Raw genomic sequence first — 27133 nt, forward strand, 5'->3', positions numbered from 1 at the left:
ATTAATTTGAAATTTAATCAAATACAACATCCTCTTCTCATTTATTATTTTTATATATTTTTTATTTGGTTTAATTAAAGGAAAATATTTGATGAAATTTTAAATACTAAAAGTATTTAGTTCATAACGGAGGAGGTGAGAAAAATTTATCATATATTTAAACATTCTTTATATATAATTATTTTTTAAATAATTGATGTAAAATAAGTGAAAATAACTAAAAATTATTATAGTATAAAATTATTTAATTAAAATAAATAAAATGATATTAAATTTGTAAATCTAACCTTGATTAAGAATTTTTTTTTAATATTCTATTTTTGACACAAACGTCTTGTGATATTTAAATTATTTTCATATAAATTTTTAAAAAAGTTATTTTTATAAGGATAAAAAGGAAAGAATATATTCATAAAGAAGGAATCATTTTTTAAGGTTAAGAAACGTGAAAGATTAAATTTATAAAATTGAAATGTGATAAAAAATTATTAAATATTTTAAAATATTAAAAAATTTCCGTATAGAATAAGCAAATATAGGTTTGAAAAATATGCAGGACCCATCACATGACGCTCTGTAATCTGACGGCTGGCGTTCGCAGTTACCATCTCATCAACGATCAGACGCAAAACCCTCCCTCGCTGGGGCACACCGTAAAATTCAAAAAGACAAAACCCAAACCCAAAAGCAAAGATAAACAAATCAAATCAAAAGCAGTCGTGAGTCGTCTTCTCTCCGCTGAGCAGATGTCAAGCATGGAGCTCCAGAACACAGTGAAAGAAGCCCTAAACGCACTCTACCATCATCCAGACGACTCCGTTCGGATGCAAGCCGATCGTTGGCTCCAAGATTTTCAACGCACCATCGATGCTTGGCAGGTGCTCTTCACCTTCCATTACCCTTTCTTGCCTTCTCCTCGATCCTTGCTGCCTTTTCAAGATCGCTCAATCGATTGTTTCTGATTTTGAGTTTCGTTTTTAGTTCGAATCGGTACTTAGGTGATTTGTATGAACTTAGGTTTCCCAAGGAGTTTAGGCGGAGACGGGAGACCTTGGCATTTTTTTGGTGGTTGAGAGGACCGAGTAGTAGGAGAGAACTGTGAAATTTGGATTGTGAGGTTTGCGCCTTTTTTGGTTTATGAGTGTCAATGGGAAAAGAAACGCCTAAATTTGGCCGATAGTGGTATTTGGTGTAGGGTTTTATTTCTGGGTTTAGAAATGAAGAAGGATATTTGGGATTTAAATTTTCTCCGCGGTTGAATGGAGGATTAGTTTTTGATAGATTGGTTGGTTTTTGCTAGGTCAGTGTCTGCACTCTGGAAACCTAAAGTTGCAGGTTCTGACAGTAAGGCAGTAGTGGAATTAGTAAAGTTCTGTCTGGCATTAGTTTGGAAGCACTTCTGTTGCTGTCAAGAGAGATTAGAGCAATTTTGTTTGCTTTTTGAAAGCCAAAAATAAAATTATAATCAAACTGTGCCCAAGCTAATAATCTTAATTCACAAGGCTATTTTTTCTGTTGTCAATGTTGTCCGAATGTGGTGGCTTTAGGAGTGAATGTATTCGTTAGGATTTGAGGATTTGTCTGTTAGAGATAAGGTGCTCATTTGAATGGTTTGTGGTATTTTTCTCATTTCTTTTCTGGAATGATCAGGCTTCTGGGTTTGTCACTACACCCAGGATTATTTCCAAACCATTGCGCATCTTGTTCACAAAGAGGATCTTATTCAAAATTTATTTCTTCCATTGGACCAGATGATGAAGAAAATTGGAAGAATTTTGAAACTAATGATAGTGTGTAGTCATGTTGACGCTGTTGATGTCCTTATATTGGTTCTTGAATTCTCTCTTGCATGTTGAGCAAAGAATTCATCCCTATGCGAAATGATGTCAACTTGTCTTGGATAATAGGTTATAATGTGTGCTGTTCCATCTTGCAACTCGTGGTGCACATGTTATCTTGCTTAGATCTGTAGATAACGCTGAAGGTTAGATAATTCTTCTATAAATTTTCAAGTTGCATTGTTTGCAACCTTAGTAATCCAAATTTGTCCATTGCATTAGTGAATCTTTTTTGCGCAGCATTATGTTTCTTAGCCAAGTTATATTACCTGTCCAAGTGGTTGTCTATTGAGTTTTGATTGAGAGAATATGTTGAAAGCGTGTTATTCATTCATTGAATTACTTAGAGGTGGTGAATTGGTAATTCAATTTTTTTATGGTCCAAATCCAATTTCCTTATTCTTTTAATTTCCATTTGTTCAATATCAATTATATATGCCTAAGAATATGGAAAATTGTAAAAGAGTCAATCCATAAGAAAGAAACCTGATATTTATGCAAACAACTTGCAGAAAACTTCGTAGTTGTGAAACCGCAGATCTAGTTGACATAAAATTCACTAAATATAAAAGAAGTATACAATATTACCTGATCTAGACACAACCTTCTCCTAAGGGGCTTATAGCAGTCAACATTTGTACTTTTCTTTTATGACCTTGATACAACACCATGTGCATCTCCTTGGTAAATGACCTCAATCTCATAGCGAGGTTAACATGTTGATACACTACTTGGTATTTCCATCGAAGGTTTGAGAGTTTGAAGTATGGGCAAAGTAGTGACACTGCATTTTTGTTCTAAATCTAGGTATTTATAGGAAAACCCTAAGAGTTTAGGTTGGAGTCAACTAGAAAACTATTATTTTATTAACGTGGCAAATTTTTAAAATTAAAAGTACATTTTTTTTTTTACAAAAAAATCCAAAATGTTCAAACCGTCCCCTAGGAGATGTTTAAATTTAGATTGCTATGCTTAAGTGTTCTACGAGAATTGAATTTTTCCACATGGAACATTTGAACTGTGAATAGGCATTTGAACTATCCTTAGAGGACATTTGATGTCCTTTCCTATTTTCCTCTATTTTCTTATGTTTTCTTGATTTTACTCTACTATCTTATACCTCCATTACTTTGTTTCATATCCAAATGCATACTTACCTTAACCAAACTCCATGCAAGAACTCCATGCTCGTGTTAGCTTGAACTCACTTTGAGCTAGTACGCAATTTCAGACCAATGCATACTAAAAACGAAATTATCAACTTAATCGGCAAGCCTTCTTTTACCTTTGTCTCATGAAACGTTAATCAAATGATGGATGTCATTAGGAAAATGACCATTTAACTTTGAGTCTCTCCCCCAACATCTACTCTTTAAGTCTTAATTAATCTCTAATATATATTGACACTTCTACTTGTTCATATAGGTGACAATTTTGGCACAAAACAATAACACAACTTGAAAATGACACAAACTTTAGCGGGTTTGGTTTAGATGTAATCGTGTGTGTTCGTGTTCGTGTCATAATCATGCCAACCTTTATAACTTGTTTAATAAATGATCATGTTCGTCTTTGACCATTCAAGTCATCTAATTTATTTACTTAATTGTGCCAAAGCAATCCATTTATGGCCTAACCCATTTATAACCCATTTGATCTATATAAATTTATTAATTTATATACTTAAAAAAAAAAAAAAATAAAAAAAATATATATATATATATATATATATATATGTTTCTAATTATAAACATTGTATAGTTAAAAAATAAAATAACTAATTAAAATTTTATATATTTCATTATAAAGATTAAATATATTTTATGATTAAAAGACATTAAATGGAATAATAAACAAGTGTAAAATTTAAATTTTATATATTATCAACATATATATTAAAATTAAATAATTAATTGATTAAGATTTAAATGTAAACTTGGTATTTGAATATTGTTCTAACCATTCTTTGAAGATGTAAACTTTTCTTAAAATGTAAGCTTGGCATTCAAATATTGAAGGAGTGGATGATATTTTTGTTGCCTTTTCTTTTTTGTTTTGCTTTCTAGGCTTCCTTTGTATATAACCTATGTACTTTGGTTTGCCTTAGATTGCACTTTTAATATATTTATTTCATTTACTTATAAAAAAAATCTCTAAGTATTAATCAAAGTATATGGCTATATATATAAAATTTTTGTTCAAAAAAATGAAAAAGCAAAAGGAAAGAATGAAAGAAAATAAATGTTGTATTTGGGAAGTATTTTTGAAAACAATTCTAAAAAAAATAGGTTTTGAGAACTATTTTTGAAAACTGTTTTGTGATGTTTTGTAAAACGAAAGTCTATTTGGGAGTTTGAAATGTTCTTAACTTGTTTTCTATGTTTTAAAATGTAATTTTTTTTAAAAAATAAATTTTATTTTTAGTGCTTTATTTTTCAATCATTCTACATATTTGTATAGTTATCTTTTAAACAACTTTTATAAAACAAATGAAAACAACTAAAATGTGTTATGAGAAAATACCATGTTTTATGTTTTTAGGAACAAAAAACTGTTTTCTATTTTTTTTTCAAACATGTCTTTTTTTTTTTTTTGTTCTTAAAAACCGAAAATAGTCTTTGCAAACAACTTCCAAACATACCAAAAAAACTCTCTGATTTGATTCTAAAAAATCACGAAATTCAAACTTTCTTAAAATATATGAAGTCTCCAAATAGAATTCTTAAATCCAAGAAATTGGAAATCGAGTCTTAGAATCCATAGTTGATTAATTAACCAAAAACCATTGTTGAAAGTCGCCCAAAGGAACAACCTTAGTAAATATGTTGGCTAAATAAGACTTTGAGGATACAAATGGAATAAAGACAACTTTATTTTCTATCTTCTCTTTTATAAAGCATCTATCTACCTCTATATGCTTAGTCTTGTCTTGTTGCACCAAGATTATGAGCTATGCTAATGGCTGGGTTGTTGTCACAATATTGAGCTTATGAGACTTTGTTGTCGCAAGAGAGTATTTACCCACATAAGCTCATAGATTCCTAAAGCCATGGCTCTAAACTATGCTTCGACACTCAATCTAGCAACTACATGCTGCTTCTTGCTCCTCTAGGTTACTAAATTACTTGCCACAAGTGTGTAGTCTTGATGTTGATTAACGGTTTGAAAGTGAACCTACCGAATTTGCATTGATGCAAGCCTTTTTTCCAGAACAAGAGTCCAATACCAAGTGTAAGCTTTAAGTACCTTAGGATCCTTATGATCACCTCCATGTGCTGTTCCAAAGGAGCATGCATGAGTTTACTTACAATTCCAATAGCATAGGTTATGTTTGGTCATGTATTAGACAAGTATCAGTTTCCCTACAAGCCTTTGATACTTGCCATTATCCATAAGAAGTCCATCAATAGCTCCTCCTAATTGATGCTTAGGATCAATCGGTGTTGATTTAGGTTTACAACTAAGCATCTTGGATTCAATCAATAGATTAAGAATATACTTCCTTTGAGACGTGTATATTCCATCCTTTGACTTGGCCACTTCAATTCACAAAAAGTATCTCAAGTTCTCAAGGTCTTTGATTTCAAATTCCTTGGCAAGTAGATTAGCTTCCCTACAAGCCTTTGATACCTGCCATTTCAAATTCTTCATCTCTTCAATATCATCCCCTATAACTTAATATCATTGACATAGATGATTAAAGCGATGATATTACCAATATGTGACCTTTTAATAAAGAGAGATAGAGAGAGTTTGTGTGATTCTCTTGACTCTGGGAGTATCCAAATCAAGTAAGAGACTTACTAAATCTCTCAAACCATGCCTTAGGTGACTATTTGACGTTTAGAGTAACTTCATCAATTTGCACACTTTGTCATCTCCAAAATATCTCTTAAAGTCTAAAGGAGCTTCCAGGTAAACTTCTTCTTCCATGCTTCCATAAAGAACAACATTTTTCTCATCAAATTGTTCAAGGGACCAATCTCTATTAGTTGTAAGAGACCCTAGAACTCAAATAAAATTCATCTTTGCCACAAGTGCAAACATCTCCTGATAGTCTATGCCATAGCTTTGGGCATATCCCTTAGCAACTAGCCATTCCTTATTTCTCTCCATTGTACTATCCAACTTATATTTGACAACCTACATGCTGTTTTTTTTTTTTTTATAGGTTGTTTTTCTTTTGGTATGGTCACCACCTCCCAAGCGTCATTCTTCCTTAGTGGCTTCGTTTCTTCATTGATGGCTTCCCTCTATCTTAGATTCCTTAAAGTCTATGTCTTTAGGAATGCTTTCGGATGCGAAGATTGTTGCAAAGATCTTATACCCAAAGTTGAGTTTTTGATAAGACAAGAATTGAGCTATTGAATGCTTTGTGCATCATCTAACTCCTTTCGAGATTGCTGTAGGAATATCAAGGTTAGACTAAACTACATCTTTTAGAGTCAATAGGTGGAGAACTAGAACTAGAAGGACTAGATTCAAGAGAAGAACTTACCTTAGGGGTGGACAATTGGCTGTGCAAGTGGAGTTTGGGCTTGTTTCTTGATCAACTATTTCCTTTGGTTTTTGTGAATAAACTAGTAATTCAGTTTGCTGTTAAAGTGGTTGTTTCAATGGCTTCTTGTGGTTTGTTGATTGATGAGGTTTGTGAGATTGACCTAGCTCCCCCTCACCACAAAAGAGAGAATCATCAACCACATCCTCCCTAGTCAGAAAAGGAGTAACCACTCGATCTCCAATGCCTAAACTCTCCCCCTAAAGATCAGCTTTCGAATGATAGAACCATGATTCAAAAGACTTTTATACATGGAAACGGACATTTTCCTTGATGGGGGTGATAACACTTATAACCTTTTTGTGTAGGTGAATATCCTAAAAAATTGCACTTATTGGATTGAGGTCCAATTGTGATTGACTTCTATTTGGAAAAAAGTACAAAGGCAATATAACTAAACACATTACCCCTTAATTTGATCCGATTTGGTTGGATTTGTTGGCGTGTAGTTCCAAGGGTGTGGGCTACTAAGGATAGGTTATTTTTTGTATATTCCCACATGGGACATGATTTGTGCAACCTTATAGTTGTATGGATTTACTTGTACTTTGGAGGTTCCTACTTGCTTTTTATGTAGTTTTTAGAGGATTTCTCATCCTTTTATTGTACTTATTTTTACTTACCTTAATATACTATATTGTTGTTTCTCATAAAAAAAATAGAGGAATTTATTTCATTTTTGAAAGTTTCCAGGGAATTCTTATTCTCAAGAACTCAAGTAGGCATCCTATTGATGAGATGAGATGCAGTTAACACAAAATGTCCCCAATCTAATTTTGGCACATTTTGGGCAAATAGAAGTGATCTTCCCACTTCTAGCAAATGCTTGTTTTTTCTCTTTGAAATGCCATTTTATTTTGGTGTATTTGTGTAAATGGGCATGAACAATTCCATTGGTCATCAAGTATAGCCTTAGAGATTTGTTAAAATACTCCTTTATCTGATCAAATAACTTTATTTTTGTATCAAATTGGTTTTTGATCTTTTAAAAAAATTGTTGAAAAACCTTTAATGTACTAGATTTTTGCTCAAGTAAATGAACCCTTGACACCATCTTTGTGCAATAATCAATAAAAGTGATAAACCACCTAATTCCTAAAAGTGTTGCAACCTTAAAGGGTTCCTAAACATCTGTGTGAACAATAGTAAAAGGAAAGGAAATTCACATCTGTTGAGAGAGAGAGAAAGAAGAAAGACCTTGATTCTCATTAATGTAATGATCTACTTACAATTGAGAAATATATATATATATATACAAGGCTAAGAGTCCTACAAGGCTAAGAGTCCTAACTACCATACATGTGTCCTATATTAACAAGGAAAGGTTATACACTATAAATACATTATATTCAACACTCCCTCTCAAGCTGGAGCATATACGTCATATGCACCAAGCTTGTTACAAATATATTTAATCCTAGGACCTCTGAGAGATTTAGTGAAGATGTCAGCTAGTTGATCATTTGAATTAACAAAACTTGTAGCAACACATCCTGATGCGATCTTCTCTCTAATGAAATGACAGTCAACTTCAATATGTTTGGTCCTTTCATGAAAGACTGGATTGGATGCAATATGTAATGCGGCCTGGTTATCACATATGAGTTTCATCTGTTCATCCTTTCCAAATCTCAACTCTCGAAGAAGATGTCTCAACCATATGAGTTCACATGTTGCCAAAGCCATAGCTCAATACTCGGCTTCAGCGCTAGATCTGGCCACTACATCTTGTTTCTTACTCTTCCAAGATATTAGATTACCTCCAATAAAAACACAGTACCCTGAAGTGGAACGTCTATCTGTGGGTGAGCCAGCCCAATCTGCATCTGTGTAACCAACAACCTGAGTATGACCTCTGTTCTCGTACAACACACCTTGGCCTGGTGTACTTTTGATATATCGAAGAATGCGGATTACAACATCCCAATGGCTATCACATGGTGACTGTAGGAATTGACTAACAACACTCACAGGAAAAGAAATGTCTGGACGAGTAATGGTGAGATAGTTCAATTTACCTACAAGCCGTCGATATCTCCCGGGGTCTCCTAAAGGCTCCCCCTGTCCTGGTACAAGTTTGACATTCAGATCCATAGGTGTGTCTACCGGTTTACAGTCTAACATACCGGTTTCTTCCAGGATGTCTAAAGCATACTTCCTTTGGGAAAGGACCACAACAGAACTGGATTGAGCTATCTCAATTCCCAAGAAATACTTGAGTTTCCCCAAGTCTTTGGTCTGAAAGTGGGTAAAAAGGTGTTGCTTTAGTTTCTGAATACCATCCTGATCACTGCCTGTAATGACGATGTCGTCCACATAAACAACCAGATAAATACACTGCCCCAAAGAGTTATGATGATAGAAAACTGAATGGTCTGCTGTACTGCGAAGCATGCCAAACTCTTGAACAACAGAACTAAAACGACCAAACCATGCTCGAGGAGATTGTTTCAAGCCATATAGAGAACGGCGTAACCTGCATACTAAACCAGACTCCCCCTGAGCAACAAAACCAGGAGGTTGCTCCATATAAACCTCCTCAGCAAGATCCCCATGAAGGAAAACATTTTTAATATCTAACTGATAAAGAGGCCAAGAACGCATAGCAGCCATGGAGAGCAATAGATGAACAGAAGCTATCTTGGCAACAGGAGAGAAAGTGTCACCATAATCAAAACCATAAACCTGAGTATAGCCTTTAGCAACTAAGCGGGCCTTAAAGCGATCAACCTGACCATCAGGACCAACCTTAACTGCGTAGACCCAACGACAGCCAACGGTAGATTTACCCGAGGGTAAAACAACAAGATCCCAAGTGCCATTAGAGTGCAGAGCAGCCATTTCATCCACCATTGCCTATCGCCAGCCTGGATGGGAAAGAGCTTCATGGGTGCTCTTTGGAAGAGAAACAGAGGATATAGCAGAAACAAAAGCAGAATAGGGTGAAGATAATCGATGATAACTCAAAAAATTGTAAATAGGATGAGGATTACGAGTAGAGCGAGTACCTTTCCGAACAGCAATGGGTAAGTCATTAGGAGAAGGCAGAGCCGAGGTAGGTGAAGCCGAAGGGATAGGAAGTGAGTCAGCAGGTGCCTCAGCAAAAGGGAGAGGAGCAACGACACGAGGGCGACGATGATAAACCTGAAGTGGTCGAGGAGGCATAGCATCAGGTGGGGAGACAATGGGAATAGGCAAGACTTCAGAAACAGGAAGAGACTCAGAAGTGGTGGAAAAGAATGGTGAGTCCTCAAAGAAGGTGACATCAGCGGAGATAAAGTATCGATGAGTCTCAAGGGAATAACAACGATAACCCTTCTGAAGTCTGGAGTATCCCAAGAAGAGACACTTCATGGCTTTGGCGGAAAGCTTGTCCTGTCCAGGAGTGAGAATATGAATAAAGCAAGTACAACCAAAGACACGAGGAGGAAGGAAATAAAGTGGTTGGTCAGGGAAGAGAAGGGAGTGAGGAATCTGATCATGTAAGACAGAGGAGGGCATACGATTAATCAAATAACAAGCGGTAAGAACAGCGTCCCCCCAAAAACGAAAAGGAACATTACTGTGGAGGAGGAGAGTACGAGCTGTCTCAACAAGATGTCGATTCTTGCGTTCAGCTACCCCATTTTGTTGAGGAGTATGAGCACAAGAAGACTGATGAAGAATCCCATGATGGGACATAAACGAAGTAAATGGTGCTGAAAAATATTCCCTGGCATTGTCACTGCATAACACACGAATAGAAATATTGAACTGGGTTTGGATTTCAGCATAAAATTTCTGGAAAATAGAGAATAACTCAGCTCGATTTTTCATTAAAAATAACCAAGTACATCGAGAATAGTCATCAATGAAAGTGACAAAATACTGAAATCCTAAAGTAGACGCAGTCCGACAAGGACCTCAAACATCAGTGTGGACAAGCTCAAAAGGAGACTTTGCCCGATTATTCAAACGCTTTGGGAACGAGACACGAGTATGTTTCCCAAGCTGACATGACTCACACGGAAGTGACGATAAAGTGGAAAAACGAGGGACCATCTTCTGGAACTTGGAGAGACTAGGGTGGCCCAGACAATTGTGAATGAGGAGAGGAGCATCAGTGGAAATGCAAACTGCAGGAGATGAATCCGAGGTGAGGTGATAGAGGCCTTGAGACTCACGTCCTATGCCAATCGTCTTCCCCGTACTCCGGTCCTGCAAGGTCACAAATTTATCAGAAAAGGTAATAGAGCAATTAAGAGTACGAGTGATTTTGCTGATGGAAATAAGATTAAAAGGACATTCAAGAGTATAAAGGACAGAAGTGAGAGGTAGAGAAGGTAGAGGAAGGGCCAAACCAATACCTTTAGCCACAGTTTGAGAACCATTAGCTAAGGTAACAGTAGGTAAAGCAGAGGTAGTAGTAATAGAGGAGAAAATATCCTTATTACCAGATAAGTGATCAGAAGCTCCAGAATCTAGAATCCAGGGTCCAAGAGAAGATGTGTGGGTAAGGCAGGCAGAGGCATTACCAGGCTGGGCAACAGAGGCAACAGAAGCCTGAGATGCGGAAGAGCTCGGAGGCTGAGGCAGCGGAGAATCAGAGGACTGAGCCACATGGGCAGTGCGAGGAGGTCGTCCATGTAACTGATAGCAACGATCGCGAGTGTGGCCAAGTTTATTGCAATAGGTGCAATGAGGACGTTGACCTCTACCTCGGGTACCACTGCGGCCTCCTCGAGAGCTAGTTTGAGAAACTAACACAGAAGAATCTGAAGTACTATCAGATGGCAAAGTCTGAGTGGAGGAGATACAGAGGAGGCGAGCAAACACATCATCCAAGGACGGAACTGATGAACTACCAAGAATCTGATCGCGGACAGGCTCAAGATCCGGACGGAGGCCAATAAGAGTAAGAACCATGAAGAATTGGTCAAGCTGTGTTTGTTGAGCCCCAACATCAGGAGTAAGAGGCATCACAGTCAAGAACTCCTCCTTAAGAGAGGCAATCTGGCCAATATAAGTAGATAGATCCAAGTCCTGTTGGCTGAGATGGACAATAGCAGAAGCCACCTTATACAGACGCTGGATATCATTCGTATATAATCCTTTGGCCTGAGTCCAAAATTTAAAACAAGTTTTGTAGGCCCGAAGATGAAGAAGAATCTTGGGATCAACCGATTGCCATAATACACTACATAACTGTGCATCTATCTTCCTCCACTGTACGCGGTCAACCTCAGGGATATCTGCCTCCTGTGTAATCAAGTGATCCTCATATCCTTGACCCATAAACCAAAGTTCAACAGAGGCAGACCAGGAAAGATAATTGTCACTGCCAACCAATTTCTCCGAAGTAATCATAGGAGAGCCAGATATAACAGCGGAAAAAATGGAATTTTTAGTAGTCATATCTACTTATCTGGAGAATGAAGTATGTTTGGATCGAAGAGAGCCCTAATACGGCTTCAGATTGCGGCGTGGCACCACCGAAAAAGGGAGACGGCCTCAGATCGCGGCGTGGTACCACCAGAAAGGTAGAAGAACACTTCCCAAGGAGAAAAAGTAGTCGAAGCTTCGCCGGAAAGACTGTTTGGAGGGCCGACGGAGACAAAAATCCCCAAAAGAGGTATGTGCAGGGCTCGGATGGGAGAACCAGGGAGGTAGGGAGGCTGGTCGGCGTCAGGCGAAGCTGGAGGAGGAGGCGCGTCGCCGGAAAAGGCCTCACGCGCCTTCACGCGCCGGCGCGTGAGATGCAGCCGCCGGCCGGAAAATTGCGCGTGGGCGGCGCGTGGAGGCTCTTTTGGTGCTGGTGCCTTCACAAAAGTTGGAGATCTCCTCCAGGCGCTCCTTCTGGTATGGTCGGTGTAGGAAAAATACGTCTTCGGAAAGTTCGCCGGAAAAGTTCGCCGGCGGTGAGTGGTTTCTGTCGACGATCCGAATGTTCGGAAAGTATTGGGAGATGGGGAAGGTGACCGGAATGAAACACGGTCACCAGAAGGTTTCCCGGAGTTGATGACACGGGAAACAGGAAAGAATTAGGTTTTCTTCCTTGGCTCTGATACCATGTTGAGAGAGAGAGAAAGAAGAAAGACCTTGATTCTCATTAATGTAATGAGCTACTTACAATTGAGAAATATATATATATATATATACAAGGCTAAGAGTCCTACAAGGCTAAGAGTCCTAACTACCATACATGTGTCCTATATTAACAAGGAAATGTTATACACTATAAATACATTATATTCAACAACATCTATTATTTCTTAGAGGGTAGGGAACTCAATGACTTTTAGCCAATTCACAAACTTTACATTTAAAGATAAAAGCATCCAAATTTTAAAATAAATCTAGATACAAAACTCTCAAAATAGAGAAACTTGGATGACGTAGTCTTTCATGACGTAACCCTCTTCTAGTGGAATTGGCCCTAACTTGATAGGCTTGAGTCTTGATTTTTTTTTTTTTTTTTCCTTTGGAAATTAAGAAGTACATGCCCTATTTCTCCTTAGTATTGCCTATCATCTTCCCTGTAGTAAGATTGTAGAAGACACAATAATTTGGATAGAAGGGCACTCAACAATTTTGAGACTTTGTCAACTTACTAATAGGGAAAAGATTTTAGGCACATGCAAAATATCCTTGTTACCATTAATTGGTATATAAGATCCGTTTGCTACTTGGATCTTTTGTTTTCTTAAACTTGAAGAATATGAGCAAAGCAAAATAGAGGTTTTTTTTTTTGTTTGGAACTTAAACTTTGCTCGCAACTTGTCTGATATTGGGATAGGAGATCTTGAAAAACTCATGTCCTTTCTTTCTCATTTGCATTTATCTCTATCCGTTTCAGATGCGAGAGCTTGGTCTTTTATCTTCAAGTTTATTTATTGTAAAATTGTTCTTTTTAGTTTTACCCAACCACGCTGATCCAGTTGAATTATTCCCTATTGATTTTGTTTGGAAATCACAAGTCCCATTTAAGGTTAAGTCCTTTATTTGGCTGGTGGTATACAAAAAGGTAAACACCAATGATATGCTACAATTGAGAAGATCCCCACAAAACCCTTAATCCTAATATTTGTCTGTTGTGTATGAAGAGTGGTGAATTGACAAATCATCTTTTCTTACATTATCTTTGACTTTGAGTTTATGGTAGGGACTATTCAAATTGACACATTTGGACTGGGTTCTTCCTAGGTGTATATGTGATATGATGACCATCTTATAAAAAGGGTCGTGAAATTCCACTAGAGACAAAGTTTTGTGGCAAACTACTTGTCTTGCTTTGATATGGGTTGTGTGGGGGGAAAGAAACTTTAGGATTTTTTAAGGATAAGATGAGAACTTTAAAGGCTTTTTGGGATATCATTGATTTATTTGATTTTGGGCCTCTTGTATCACAACTTTTAAGGGTATTGCCCTTAATGCGATTCAACTTGATTGGATGTTGGTCCGTAATTCCAAAGGTGTGGGCTAGCAAGGATTGATTGATATTTGTATATTCCCATATGGGTTGTGACATCTCACATATGTATAGATTTACTTTGTCCTTTAGAGGTGCCTACATACTTCGTGTGTAGTTTTCCCCTTTTTTTTTTAGGATTCCTCATCCTTCCATTCTACCTCTTTTTATTGATCTTAATATATCATATTGTTGTTTTTCAAAAAGAAAAAAAAAAAAGGAAAAAGATTTTTTTGTTATATGGTCACTTGCTCTTGAATCCATGATGATTCAAGGAGCTGAGTGCAACATAATAGACAAAGCAAGAGGGAATTCAAAGATACCTGATTGTGCGAAATCATAAGAAGTGTCAGGAGTAGTAACTTCATATTTCCCTATGAGTTTGTTTAGGAGGTCGAGTTGCTCTTTGGTGAAAGGAGAGTTTTCTGGACTTGGAGTGACACTTGGTGGTTAGCCTGATTCCTTCCCTCAAACTGTGGTGGTCTCCCATGAAGTTTCTGGCAACTCTCTCTTGCACGTTTTGGCTTATTGCAGAAATCACACCACCCAGTATCATTCTCTTTCTTATGGCAACCAGGGGTCCCTCTGGCAGTGTCAAGAGCCAAGTGTTCTTGAGTATCTTTCCCCATCAAGGAATTTGAACACCCTTTCACATTCAAGCACTTGAACAAGCTTCACTACATCGGCTGAGGTTTCCATCTCCTCATTTCATCGGACATCTAGTTCTTCCCACAGGACCTTGAGTGTGTTGAAATATGAGAGGACATCAAGATTCCCCTGCTTGGTCTCATGAATGGCGCTTTTTAACTCAAAGATTCAAATGACTTTACTCCTTGTGAGTAGGTCTTCACCATGGCATCCCAAATATCATTTGTTGCTGACAAGAATAAAAAAGGTTTCCCAATTTCTGGTTGCATAAAATTAAGCAGCCAAGACATAATTATGGAGTTAAAAAAATCTCGTAATTCATAAAGTGAATATGAGATCTTTGGTTCTTTGATTGCTTTAAGTTGTTATCCTATCTTTTTACCGCTTCTTTTAAATAGTTTGACTGAGAGAGATCATTCTAGAAAGTTTTTTCCAGTAAGTTTTTCTGTAGCAATATGCAATGTTGGATTGTCCAAACTATTGCTAGGCTTGTTTTGGTTCTACACCACATTTGAAGGGGAATTTCCAGATGCTTTAATCATGTCTTCAATTGGAGAAAAGAAAAAAAATGATTGAAGGGTTGAGAAATAGCAGAAGACCGGAAATAGAATAGAAGAAAACATGTAACTTGGTTTTCAAAACTGTTCTAACCGTTAATCAGAGTGCATGGTTATATACACAAAATTTTTGTTCAGAAAAAGGAAAATACATAGGAAAGAATCAAGGAAAATAAAAATTCCCTGGTCTGATTCTAAAGAATTGGGAAATTCAAACTTTTCTAAGAACTATAAAAGTCTACATATAGAGTCCTTAAATCCAGAAACCAGGAACTTGGCTGATTAATTGACCAAAAATCAAGAAGATAAAAAAATTAACTTTCAAAGTATTTTAAAATGATATATTTGAAAATTTTAGATTTGGAATTGGTTAAATGGATTATAATTGTGTTAATAGGTTTAATTGGTTTATGGGTTGAAATTGTGTTAACAGGTTTAAAGGGTTAGAATTGTGTTAATGGATTCAATTAAGTGCAATCATGTTAATCAATGATTCGTGTTAATTCATAGACTATCTAATTTAACTCATTCATTAAACGGGTCATTTTATGTTATCCGTGTAACAGATGAGTTGTGTTTTGACATGATTATTAAATGGATCATATTTGGGGGTTAAGTAAATTTTCACTATTTCTTACTTCAACATGACATGAAGCCGATACAACACAACTCATTGCTATCTCTATTTATTCATTTCCAATGCTTCTAGTGTTTCACAAATGTTATTGGATTCAAAGTTAGAATTGGAGTTGTTTCTAGAATTGAGGTTGCTTTGTTTTGTTTGTGTGTTAGAGATTTGAAAGCAATTTTTATCTCCTTGATTTACCATGCAAGGTAGTGAAAAGGAAAGAAGTTTGAGCAAAGCATTCAAAGATCAAAACAAAGAGCCATGAAGTATGATAGATAAGAAAAAGAATCCTAGTGTGCAACAAAAAATTTTAATTATTGTCTCCTCATGTTAACCTTGTGTTTGGGTTTTTAGGTGGCCTTTGCTCTAAAATGTAAAACCTTTTTGGCATAAATAAACTTTCTACTTAATGCATATGCTTGTCTTTGATTATTGTAGGTGCTTTGTCTTTTTCCTAAATTTAGGATTATCCTCCTCCGCCATGTTTATGCATTTCTTTGTTGATGCTTTCATGCTTATCCTTTTATTTGATCTTTGAATGCTATTATGTATTGCAACACCCTAATTTGAAATTTTCACGTTCAATGAATTTTAATTTTTCTCTTCCTGTGTGCTGAATATACATATGTTTGTGTGTTTTGTTTAAGATTTATTAACATCTTGTTTTTCTATTAGGTCTCCGATAATTTGCTGCATGATGCAACTAGCAATCTAGAAACTTTAATCTTTTGTTCTCAAACCCTTAGAAGCAAGGTAATCTTCTTCTTCTTCTTCTATATTTATTTATCACTTGCATATTGCACTAATGTGTTTATTCTTTATATTTTTGGGTCGAATTGTTATATGCCTACTTTTACACTATACTTGTGTGATTGTGCAATTCCACCTTCATATTTTGATGTTCATAAGGAATCACCTACTAAAATCTTGTTCATGTGGTTGTTACTTGTTTTTATAAGTTTTAAGTCCATTTTGTATTTGATTTATAGGTGCAACGAGATTTTGAAGAACTACCTTCAGAAGCTTTTCGCCCATTAAGGGATTCCCTCAATGTGAGCGAGTACCTATACTTTTAACCATCTAATAAGCTTGTGTTCATATTGATGAAGCACCATCCATTAGAAAATAATATTGGTGTGGTCTATTAATATTATGATTAACCACACAATGTTCTATGCAATTGATGACCTTTGATTGAACCTTTAATTTCCATAATTCTATTTCAAAGCATGAATTGCTTGTTGTGTTAGATGGAGCTGTAAGTTATATGTTATGGTTCTTAATTGATTCTTCATTACTACTTATAAGTAATTGATAATCTTTTTTTTAATAAATATTTATTAATTGTTTTATTTTTATTTTTATTTTTGCCATGACACATTTCCTCCTCTCTAACAAAAGATATTAGACATGCTTGTTATTTAGTAAAATATATCATAATTGTGCTCAATATCCTAATTAATGGATCTTTCTTACACATGGAGAGAAAGAAGAATATGGAGTCAAATGATGATAAGGCGCGAGGATCTCATCATAATAAGCATTTAAGTAAAAATATTAGATTGGAGTCTTGAATGTTGTTGGACTTTTTTGATGTATTCGACTAGGGTTATTTTGTGGTATTTTTTTTTTTGGCCTTCTTAGCTAAGTGCTCTCTATATGCTTTGCATGCATATGGGTGTTTCGACTTTTCTCTTATGCATTTTTTTAATACAACTCTTTATTTGCCATTTAAATAAATAGACACGTTGTTACTATCAAGGATGAAAATATTGGTTTGGATGGATATATCGGTCGCTTGATTTTACGAATATATTAAGAAGTATTGGTATATATTTTGATACATATCAATGAGACGAAAATTGATCAAAACTCATAAAATTATTCGAAACTTCAACAAATGATACAATAAGTAATAATACAGATATTAAACTTGTTTTGTTAAAGAAATTATGTATATATATAATAAATTTGTAACATTAGGCAATGATATGCGAATTTGAAAACACATTAATATTAAAATAATTCTATGTTTAGTTTGAATATATTGAAGGATATAAAAGAAATAATGATATATAAATAATCCTTTCAAAAAAAAAATGATATATAAATAAGTATTTTTTTATTTAAAAATATTAACAGTTTTATTTATAAATTTAAATTTATTTTGTATCTAATTAGTATGCAAAACACCTAATAAGATAATTAAAATTAATTAATTTATAATAATTTAAATTTAATTAATTTATGGTATAATATACAAAAGATGTCTATTAAAAAAAAAGATATAATACGTAAAAGATATTTATAATTTATAAAAAAATCTTATAATATATAGAATATATTTACAATATGTATGTGTATATATATGTAATTTCTACAACAAGGTTTTTTGTCCCTATCTATGGCAACTCGTCTGGCCTTTTTCACAACTTTAGGGGTTTGAGGTTGGGGACCCTCCCTTGTCTTATTTATTTGTGATTGGTATGGGGGTTTTTAGTTGTCTTATCAAGAGAGTTGTGAGGGTGAAGGGGTCCAAATGTCACATTTGTTGTTTATTGATGATACTCTTATTTTCTGTGAGGCTTCATGAGATTAAATGACTTATTTAAGTTGGTATCTAATGTGGTTCAAGGCCATTTTTGGGTTAAGAATCATTTTGGATAAAAGTGAGTTATTATTGGTGGGGAGAGTGGAGAACTTAGATGTTTTGGCCATATAGCTTGGATGTAAGGTGGGAGCTTTTCCTTCCTCTTTGATTCAAAACACTCTTTCTATTATGCCTATTTACTTTATGTCCTTGATGTGCATGCCAAAGTCAGTCATATTGAGATTAGAGCAAATATAAAGGGATTTCCTTTTTTGGGGGGGGGGGGGGGGGGGGCTCTTGCTCGTAAGCATAGACCACATTCTACTTCACTCGTTAAGGCTAGGGTTTTGTGGCAGTTATTTTTTGCTCTCTTTGGTGTGTCTTAGGTCTTACCTTTGATGGTTAGGGAGACTCTCCTTTGTGGGCAAGAAGCACAAAAAGGCATGGTAGGCAACCCTTTTATGTATCTTTTGGTCAATTTGGAAGGAAAGAAATAAAATTGCTTTTGATAATGAGGAGCTTTTGATCCAAAGGCTGAAAAATTCTTTTGTTTGTAATTTCTGGTCTTGAACAAATATGTTTATAGATGGTGGGTCTTTACCTTTAATCAATATTTGATTGGTTGGGCTCTAGGTGATGTTTTTTGTAGCCCCTCTTTTCTTTTGGTTCTACCTTTAGGTGACCATTGTATACTTCCTATATGCTTTAGGACACTTTTTGGGTACCCTTCTTTTTTTGTATATTCTATCTTGATTTTACCTATATATATATAAACAAAAAATCATCTCTAGGAAAATTCATATGGAAATCTAAAGCCCCCATCAAAGGTAAGGGCTTTTGCCTTGTTAGTGGCCAACAAGAAGGTTAACATTAACAACTTGCTTACATTGGGAAAACCTTTCAAAGCCCTTAGCCTTGATTGTTGCACCATGTGCATGGGTAATGGAGAATTGATTGATCATCTTTTTTACATGGTCCAATGATTTTGGGGCTTTGGCACAAACTATTTATATCAGTTAGGCTAGAGTAGGTTCCTCTTAGAAGTACAAGTGATATGATTTCTATCTCTTTTAGAGGTCTGGGGAGCTCTATTAGAGACAAGATTTTGTGGCAAATCACTTGTCTTATGCCAATTTGGATAGTGTGGAAGGAAAGAAATGCAAGAATTTTTGAGAACAAATGGAGGACTTTAGAGTCTATGTGGGACTAATTTATTTTTGTTTCTCCTTTTGGGCCTCTGCTACTAAAGCTTTCAGGGTCATTCCCTTCAATGTTATTCAACTTGATTAGGAAGCGGTTTGTAGACCAGATGTTTAAGATAGGAGAGGGGGGAACGTTGCTTTGGTTCAGTTTGTTAGGGTAGGGCCTAACTCCTAAGTGGAAATTAAATAAGGTACTCTTGTATTTTGGAGAAGGTTCTTTCTCTTCTTTTGATCCGGGTTTGTACATTTTGGGAGGGGTCCCTCATCCTTAAGTTGTATTTTTAATTCATATGAATGAATGTTTGTTTCTTGTCAAAAATTAAAACAGGACATGTAGGCATTGAGCGTACACTCATATATCACCAATCACCAAATATGAGCCAACGTTCAAGCAAGAAAAAAAGGAAAAGGGAATCAAGATTCCAAGAACTTAAAAGGAGCATCTAACAAAAAAAAATAAAAAATGCAATTACAAAAAATTTAAATCTATAGTAAAAAAATTTCAATATAAAATTGTGAAAAAGCAAAAAGAAAATAGATGTAGGATGCCTCTTCTAAAAGACCTGTACCTTGGCAGGTGAGGTGCTAGTAGCTGTTGGACTTGGGGCCTAGTGTCACGGACTTAGTCGTTCACTAAGCTCGTGCGGCACTTAGGCAAGTCAAGACGCTTGATCTTGCTAAGTCAGCCTTGATCCCCAATGCTTAGCTTGCTCGGCTAAGACACTTGCGACTCGAAAGCTTAGAAGCTTAGTAGGCAACTCCTTAAAGAATGGAAGCTCTTTATTACTCAAAGAAGCCTTTACAAGTGCTTGGAAGCTCACTTGCTTGGTGCCTTGGCCAAATGAGGCCCTCACCTATTTATAGGCACCAATGGAACTCTCTGGAACCTTGGAGGGTTCCTTACAACTCAAGACTATTCTAGAATGTCCTACACCATTCTAGGTAAAAGCCTATATACAAGTATATACAAGAGTCTTCTAGATTTCTCTAGAAAGCCCCGGACTCCTCTCGTGTCTTCCACCATAGTGTAGAATTGTGTGGATTCCTCCAGGCTTCTCTAGAACCTTCCGCACTCTTCCCTCTCTAAGAGTCTCCAGAAGCTTCCTGGCTCTATATAAGGCCATGGGGAGGCTCATTTGAATAAGCTTGTGACACTAGGCTCACCTTTAACAAGTAATGCTCATGCACTGAAGATGATGCAAATTGTTGTCTGAAGGCAGAGCCTTTTTTTTTTTTCCCCTTTTTTCTTTGATTTTTTTTTTTTTTTTTGTGGGGATGGGGAGACGGCGGTCTAGGTGGTGACTCAAAGGGGAGTTCCAATAAATTTGAGGAAAATTTAAATATTGCACAGAAACTGGCTTTTATAGTGAAAGAATTCCTTTGGAAGCTGGTTCATCAGTTATGTTTTGAGTTTGGTTCTCCTTACTCTTATATTGAAGATGGTGTTTTACATGGGTAATCTGGCACTAAAATAGGAAATAGAAACTGTGAAGAGAGACAGAAAAAGGGAGAATCCCTAATTATTGTTATTGAAAAACTGTATAGAATATACATTGGACTTGGGTATATATATACATGCTAGTGGGACCCACAATACAGTAAGGAAATAAAAGGAAAAGGAAAAGGAAAAGTAAATAACCTAAATAACTATACATTATCTAACACTCCTCCTCAAGCTGGAGCATATATGTTATATGCACCAAGCTTGTTACAAATGTATTTAATTCTAGGACCTCTGAGAGATTTAGTAAAAATATCTGCTAGTTGATAATTTGAATTGACAAAACTAGTCGCCACACATCCTGATGCGATCTTCTCTCTAATGAAGTAACAGTCAAGTTCAATGTGTTTGGTCCTTTCATGGAAGACTGGATTAGATGCAATATGCAAAGCGGCTTGGTTGTCACAGATGAACTTCATTTGTTCATCCTTTCCAAATCTCAACTCCCGAAGAAGATGTTTCAGCCATATGAGTTCACATGTTGCCAAAGCCATAGCTCGATACTCGGCTTCAACACTAGATCTGACCACTACATCTTGTTTCATACTCTTCCAAGATATTAGGTTACCTTTAATAAAAACACAATACTCGAAAGTGGAACGTCTATCTGCGGGTGAGCCAGCCCAATCTGCATCTGTGTAACCAACAACCTAGGTATGACCTCTGTTCTCGTACAACACACCTTGGCCTGGTGTGCTTTTGATATATCGAAGAATGCGGATTACAACATCCCAATGGCTATCACATGGTGACTGTAGGAATTGACTAACAACACTTACAGGAAAAGAAATGTCTGGACAAGTAATGGTGAGGTAGTTCAGTTTACCTACAAGTCGCCGATATCTCCCAGGATCTCCTAAAGGCTCCCCCTGTCCTGGTATAAGTTTGACATTTGGATCCATAGGAGTGTTTACCGGTTTACAGTCTAACATACCGGTTTCTTCCAAGGTGTCTAAAGCATACTTCCTTTGGGAAAGAATCACATCGGAACTGGATTGAGCTATCTCAATCCCTAAGAAATACTTGAGTTTCCCCAAGTCTTTAGTCTGAAAGTGGGTGAAAAGGTGTTGCTTTAGGTTTTGAATACCATTCTGATCAATGCCTGTAATGACGATGTCGTCCACATAAACTACCAGATAAATACACTGCCCCGAAGAGTTATGATGATAGAAAACGGAATGGTCTGCTGTACTGCGGAACATGCCAAACTCCTGAACAACAGAACTAAAACGGCTAAACCATGCTCGAGGAGATTGTTTCAAGCCATATAGAGAACGATGTAACCTGCACACTAAACCAGACTCCCCCTGAGCAACAAAACCAGGTGGTTGCTCCATATAAACTTCCTCAGCAAGATCCCCATGAAGGAAAACATTTTTAATATCTAACTGATAAAGAGGCCAAGAACGCATAGCAGCCATGGAGAGCAATAGATGAACAGAAGCTATCTTGGCAACAGGAGAGAAAGTGTCACCATAATCAAAACCATAAACCTGAGTATAACCTTTTGCAACTAAGCGGGCCTTAAGGCGATCAACCTGACCATCAGGGCCAACCTTAACTGTGTAGACCCAACGACAACTAACTGTAGATTTACCAGAGGGTAAAACAACAAGATCCCAAGTGCCATTGGAGTGTAAAGCAGTCATTTCATCTACCATTGCCTGTCGCCAGCCTGGATGGGAAAGAGCCTCAGGGGTGCTATTGGGAAGAGAAACAGAAGATATAGCAAAAACAAATGTAGAATAGGGTGAAGATAATCGATGGTAACTCAAAAAATTGTAAATGGGATGAGGATTAGGAGTAGATCGATTACCTTTTCGAAGAGCAATGGGTAAGTTAGCAGAAGGAGGCAGAGCCGGGGCAGGAGAAGCCGAAGGGATAGGAGGTGAGTCAGCAGGTACCTCGGCCAAAGAAGGAGGAACAGCGACACGATGACGGTGATGATAAACCTGAAGTGGGCGAGAAGGCACTGCATCAGGTGGGGAGATAATGGGAAGGGGTAAGACTTCAGAAACAGGAAAAGACTCAGAGGTGGAGAAGAACGGTGAGTCCTCAAAGAAAGTGTGACATCAGCGGAGAGAAAGTAGCAATGAGTCTCAGAGGAATAACAACGATAACGCTTTTGAAGTCTGGAATATCCCAAGAAGATGCATTTTGTGGCTCTGGAAGAAAGTTTGTCTTGTCCAGGAGTGAGAATATGAACAAAGCAAGTACAACCAAAAACATGAGGAGGAAGGAAATAAATTAGTTAGGGAAAAGAAGGGAATGAGGAATCTGATCGTGTAATACAGATGAGGGCATACGATTAATTAAATAACATGCTGTAAGAACGAGCCCCCCCAAAAACGAAAAGGAACATGACTATGTAGAAGGAGAGTATGAGCTGTCTCAACAAGATGTCGATTCTTACGTTCAGCTACCCCATTTTGTTGAGGAGTATGAGCACAAGAAGACTGATGAATGATCCCATTTTGGGACATAAATGAAGTAAATGGTGTAGAAAAATATTCCCTGGCATTGTCACTGCACAATACACGAATAGAAATATTGAACTGGGTTTGGATTTCAGTATAAAATTTCTGGAAAATAGAGAATAACTCAGCTCGATTTTTCATTAAAAATAACTAAGTACATCGAGAATAGTCATCAATGAAAGTGACAAAATACTGAAATCCTAAAGTACACGCGGTCCGACAAGGACCCCAAACATCAATGTGGACAAGTTCAAAAGGAGACTTTGTCCGATTATTCAAACGCTTTGGGAACGAGAGATGAGTATGTTTCCCAAGCTGACAGGACTCACACGCAAGCGACGACAAAGATGAAAAACTAGGGACCATTTTCTGGAACTTGGATAGACTAGGGTGGCCCAGGCGACTGTGGATGAGGAGGGGAGCATCGGTGGAAATGCAAACGGCAGGTGAAGGCGAGGTGAGGTGATAGAGGCCTTGAGATTCACGTCCTATGCCAATCGTCTTCCCCGTACTTCGGTCCTGCAAGGTCACAAATTTATCAGAGAAAGTGATAGAACAGTTAAGAGTGCGAGTTATTTTGCTGATGGAAATAAGATTAAAAGGACACTCAGGGGCATAAAGGACAGAATGGAGAGGTAGGGAAGGGAGAGGATGAGCGAAACCAAAACCTTTAGCCATAGTTTGGGAACCATTAGCTAAAGTAACAGTAGGTAAGGCAGAGGTAGTAGTAATAGAAGAGAAAAGATCCTTATTACCAGATATGTGATCAGAAGCGCCAGAATCTAGAATCCAAGGTCCAAGAGAAGATGTGTGGGTAAGACAAGCAGAAACATTACCAGTCTGGGCAACAAAAGCAACAGAAGCTGACTTGGTGGCCTGATAGCGGAGATAGTCGTCATACTCACTGTCAGTGAGGAAAATACCTTGAGATGTGGAGGAACTGGGAGGCTGAGGCGACTGAGGATCAGATGATTGGGCCACGTGGGCAGTGCGGGGAGGCCGCCCATGTAACTGATAACACCGATCACGAGTGTGGCCAAGCTTATTGCAATAGGTGCAATGAGGACGTTGGCCTCTACCTTGGTTATCACTGCGTCCTCCTCGAGAGTTAGTTTGAAAAACTAACACAGAAGAATCTGAAGTGTTATCAGATGGCAAAGTCTGAGTGGAGGAGATACGGAGGAGGCGAGCAAACACATCATCCAAGGATGGAACGGAGGAACTGCCAAGAATTTGATCGCGGACGGTCTCGAGATCTGGACGGAGGCCAATAAGCGTAAGAACCATGAAGAACTTGTCAATCTGTCTTCGTTGATCCTCAACATTAGTAGTAAGAGGCATCACGGTCAAGAATTCCTCCTTAAGAGAGGCAATTTGGCCAATATAAGTAGATAAATCCATGTCTTGTTGTCTGACATTGACAATAGAAGAAGCCACCTTATAAAGACGTTGGATATCATTCGTGTATAGCCCTTTCGCTTGATTCCAAAATTTAAAGCATGTTTTGTAGGCTCGAAGATGATGTAGAATCTTAGGATCAACTGATTGCCATAACACACTACATAACTGCGCATCTATCTTCCTCCATTGTACTTTGTCAACCTCAGGGATATCCGCCTCCTGCGTAACAAGGTGATCCTTATAACCTTGACCCATAAACCAAAGCTCCACAAAGGCAGACCAGGACAAATAATTTTCATTGCCAACCAATTTCTCCGAAGTAATCATAGGAGATCCAGATATGACAGAGGAAAAAGTGGAACTTTTAGTAGCCATATCTACTTATCTGGTGAATGAAATACGTTTGGATCGAAGAGAGCCCTAATACGGCTTATCGCGGACTTCCTAAGACACCGAAGGTCGCCAAAAAGGCTGTTTAGAGGGCCGGCGGAGACGAAAAACCCAAAAAAAATGCACTTTCAGGGCTTGAATGACATAAGCAAAGATGGAGGGTGGCTAGACGGCGTCAGGCGAGGCTGGAGGTGGAAGTGCGTGGTCGGAAAATGACCCATGCGCCCTCATGCGCCAGCGCGTGAGATTCAGGCCGCCGGAGAAGAGACGCGTGTGGATGGGATTCTTCCTCCGGTGCTTTGAGAAAAGTTGAAGACCTCCTCCTTGCGCACCTGATGGTATGGTCGGTGTCGGAAAAGGATGTCGCCGGAAAAAGGTCGCCGACGGTGAGGGTTTTTTGATGGCGATGAGGGTTTTCTGATGGTAATACGGTTGATCGGAAAGCTTTAGGAGATGGGAAGGGTGACCGGAATGAAACACGGTCACCGAAAGATTTCCCAGAATGGATTCATGGATAAACCGGAAATAATTAGCGTTTTTTTCTCCCTTGGCTCTGATACCATGTGAAGAGAAAGAGAAAAAGGGAGAATCCCTAATTATTGTTATTGAAAAACCGTATAGAATATACATTGGACTTGGGTATATATATACATGCTAGTGGGACCCACAATACAGTAAGGAAAGAAAAGGAAAAGGAAAAGTAAATAACCTAAATAACTATACATTATCTAACAGAAACATATTTTTAATTGTGTCCTTTTTTATAATGCAGAAAACCACTAGTTCCATGTCACAGGATTGGGAAAAGCATGGATGCACATCCCATCTCTTGAGAACTTTGTATTGGATGTGCTGGAAGCTGAAACCTGGGATGTCTCTGTCCTGAGTGGGAGCACCCTTAAGGTTTCGCATTTCCTAGGAGTCTCACTTAGGAAAAAAATTGGAGTGTCATCAATCATTAGATTGAAAAAAAGAGATATATAAACTTCAAAGTTTTACCAAGACCTTCTAAGAGTTTCACCTGGAAGAGGACACAATGAAACCTCACTATCAAAGGTTGTAAAATCTGCAAAATTTATTATCTTTCCTTCTTTTTTGTTTCACAAAAATTAGGCTTATTTACAAGCTTTAGAAAACCCTAGGAAACAGTAGCCTTTGTTCTCTTGGGACTAATTAGTTTCCTAAAACTCCTAAACTCTTCAAATAATGCAAGAATCAAATAACCGATTAAAAGAAATTTGAAAGTTTAAAAGTGTAGAAACTTCTTGTAATAAGAAGTTTTCAGCTCAGGATTTTCCAAATCCTAAATAGAACTCAAACAGCAACTCTATAGGAACTTTCTACAATAATTTCCGGCAAAGATGACTTTCCAAACTCTAATAGGAATCAAATAACTAACTACTACTAAATTGAAATCTATCTCCACTTGCTGATGTGGTACATGCTACTGATGTGGTACATGCTACTGATGTGGGACATGCTGCTAATGTGGTAAATTCTGCTTGTGTTCAATGGCCTCCACCGGATTTCATCTGCATTTCTTTCATTTTGGAAGCATGTGGTTGCAAATCTAGGTAACACTGGGCAAGCAATGGCATTCAAATGGAGAAACTTCCCTGAAATTTTAGTTTATAAAACCGAAATAAGATAAGGAAGAATTTTCTCTCACTATCTACCTTCAAAGGCATTGAAATCTTTCTTTATAATCTAAATATTGCATTTTTCCAGGTGCTATAAAATATAGGTCGTCCTGGGAGAAGTGACTTTGAATTTTTTTCTTAATGGAGTAGTTTGAAAATGAAAAGATATAGGAGATGTTTTTTGATGAGAAACAACAATGTTATGTATTGAATTAGGAGTTAAGAAATACATAGTTTTTGAGTTGAAGCGAGCAAA

At 37.1% G+C, this 27133-nt stretch overlaps 1 protein-coding gene across 1 annotated transcript in view; it reads left to right on the top strand.

Moving 5' to 3' along the window:
* Window positions 1-702: 702 nt before the first annotated feature.
* The window catches only part of LOC117934507 (transportin MOS14), a 61731-nt gene continuing 35300 nt past the window's right edge, over window positions 703-27133 (top strand). Inside the window, exons 1-3 of the mRNA XM_034856222.1 lie at window positions 703-878; window positions 16352-16429; window positions 16666-16728. Coding sequence (XP_034712113.1) covers window positions 747-878; window positions 16352-16429; window positions 16666-16728 — 273 coding nt within the window. The 5' untranslated portion in view covers window positions 703-746. The remainder of the gene's footprint in view (window positions 879-16351; window positions 16430-16665; window positions 16729-27133) is intronic.

Source organism: Vitis riparia, chromosome 17, assembly GCF_004353265.1.
Source record: "Vitis riparia cultivar Riparia Gloire de Montpellier isolate 1030 chromosome 17, EGFV_Vit.rip_1.0, whole genome shotgun sequence".
NCBI classification, from domain to species: domain Eukaryota; kingdom Viridiplantae; phylum Streptophyta; class Magnoliopsida; order Vitales; family Vitaceae; genus Vitis; species Vitis riparia.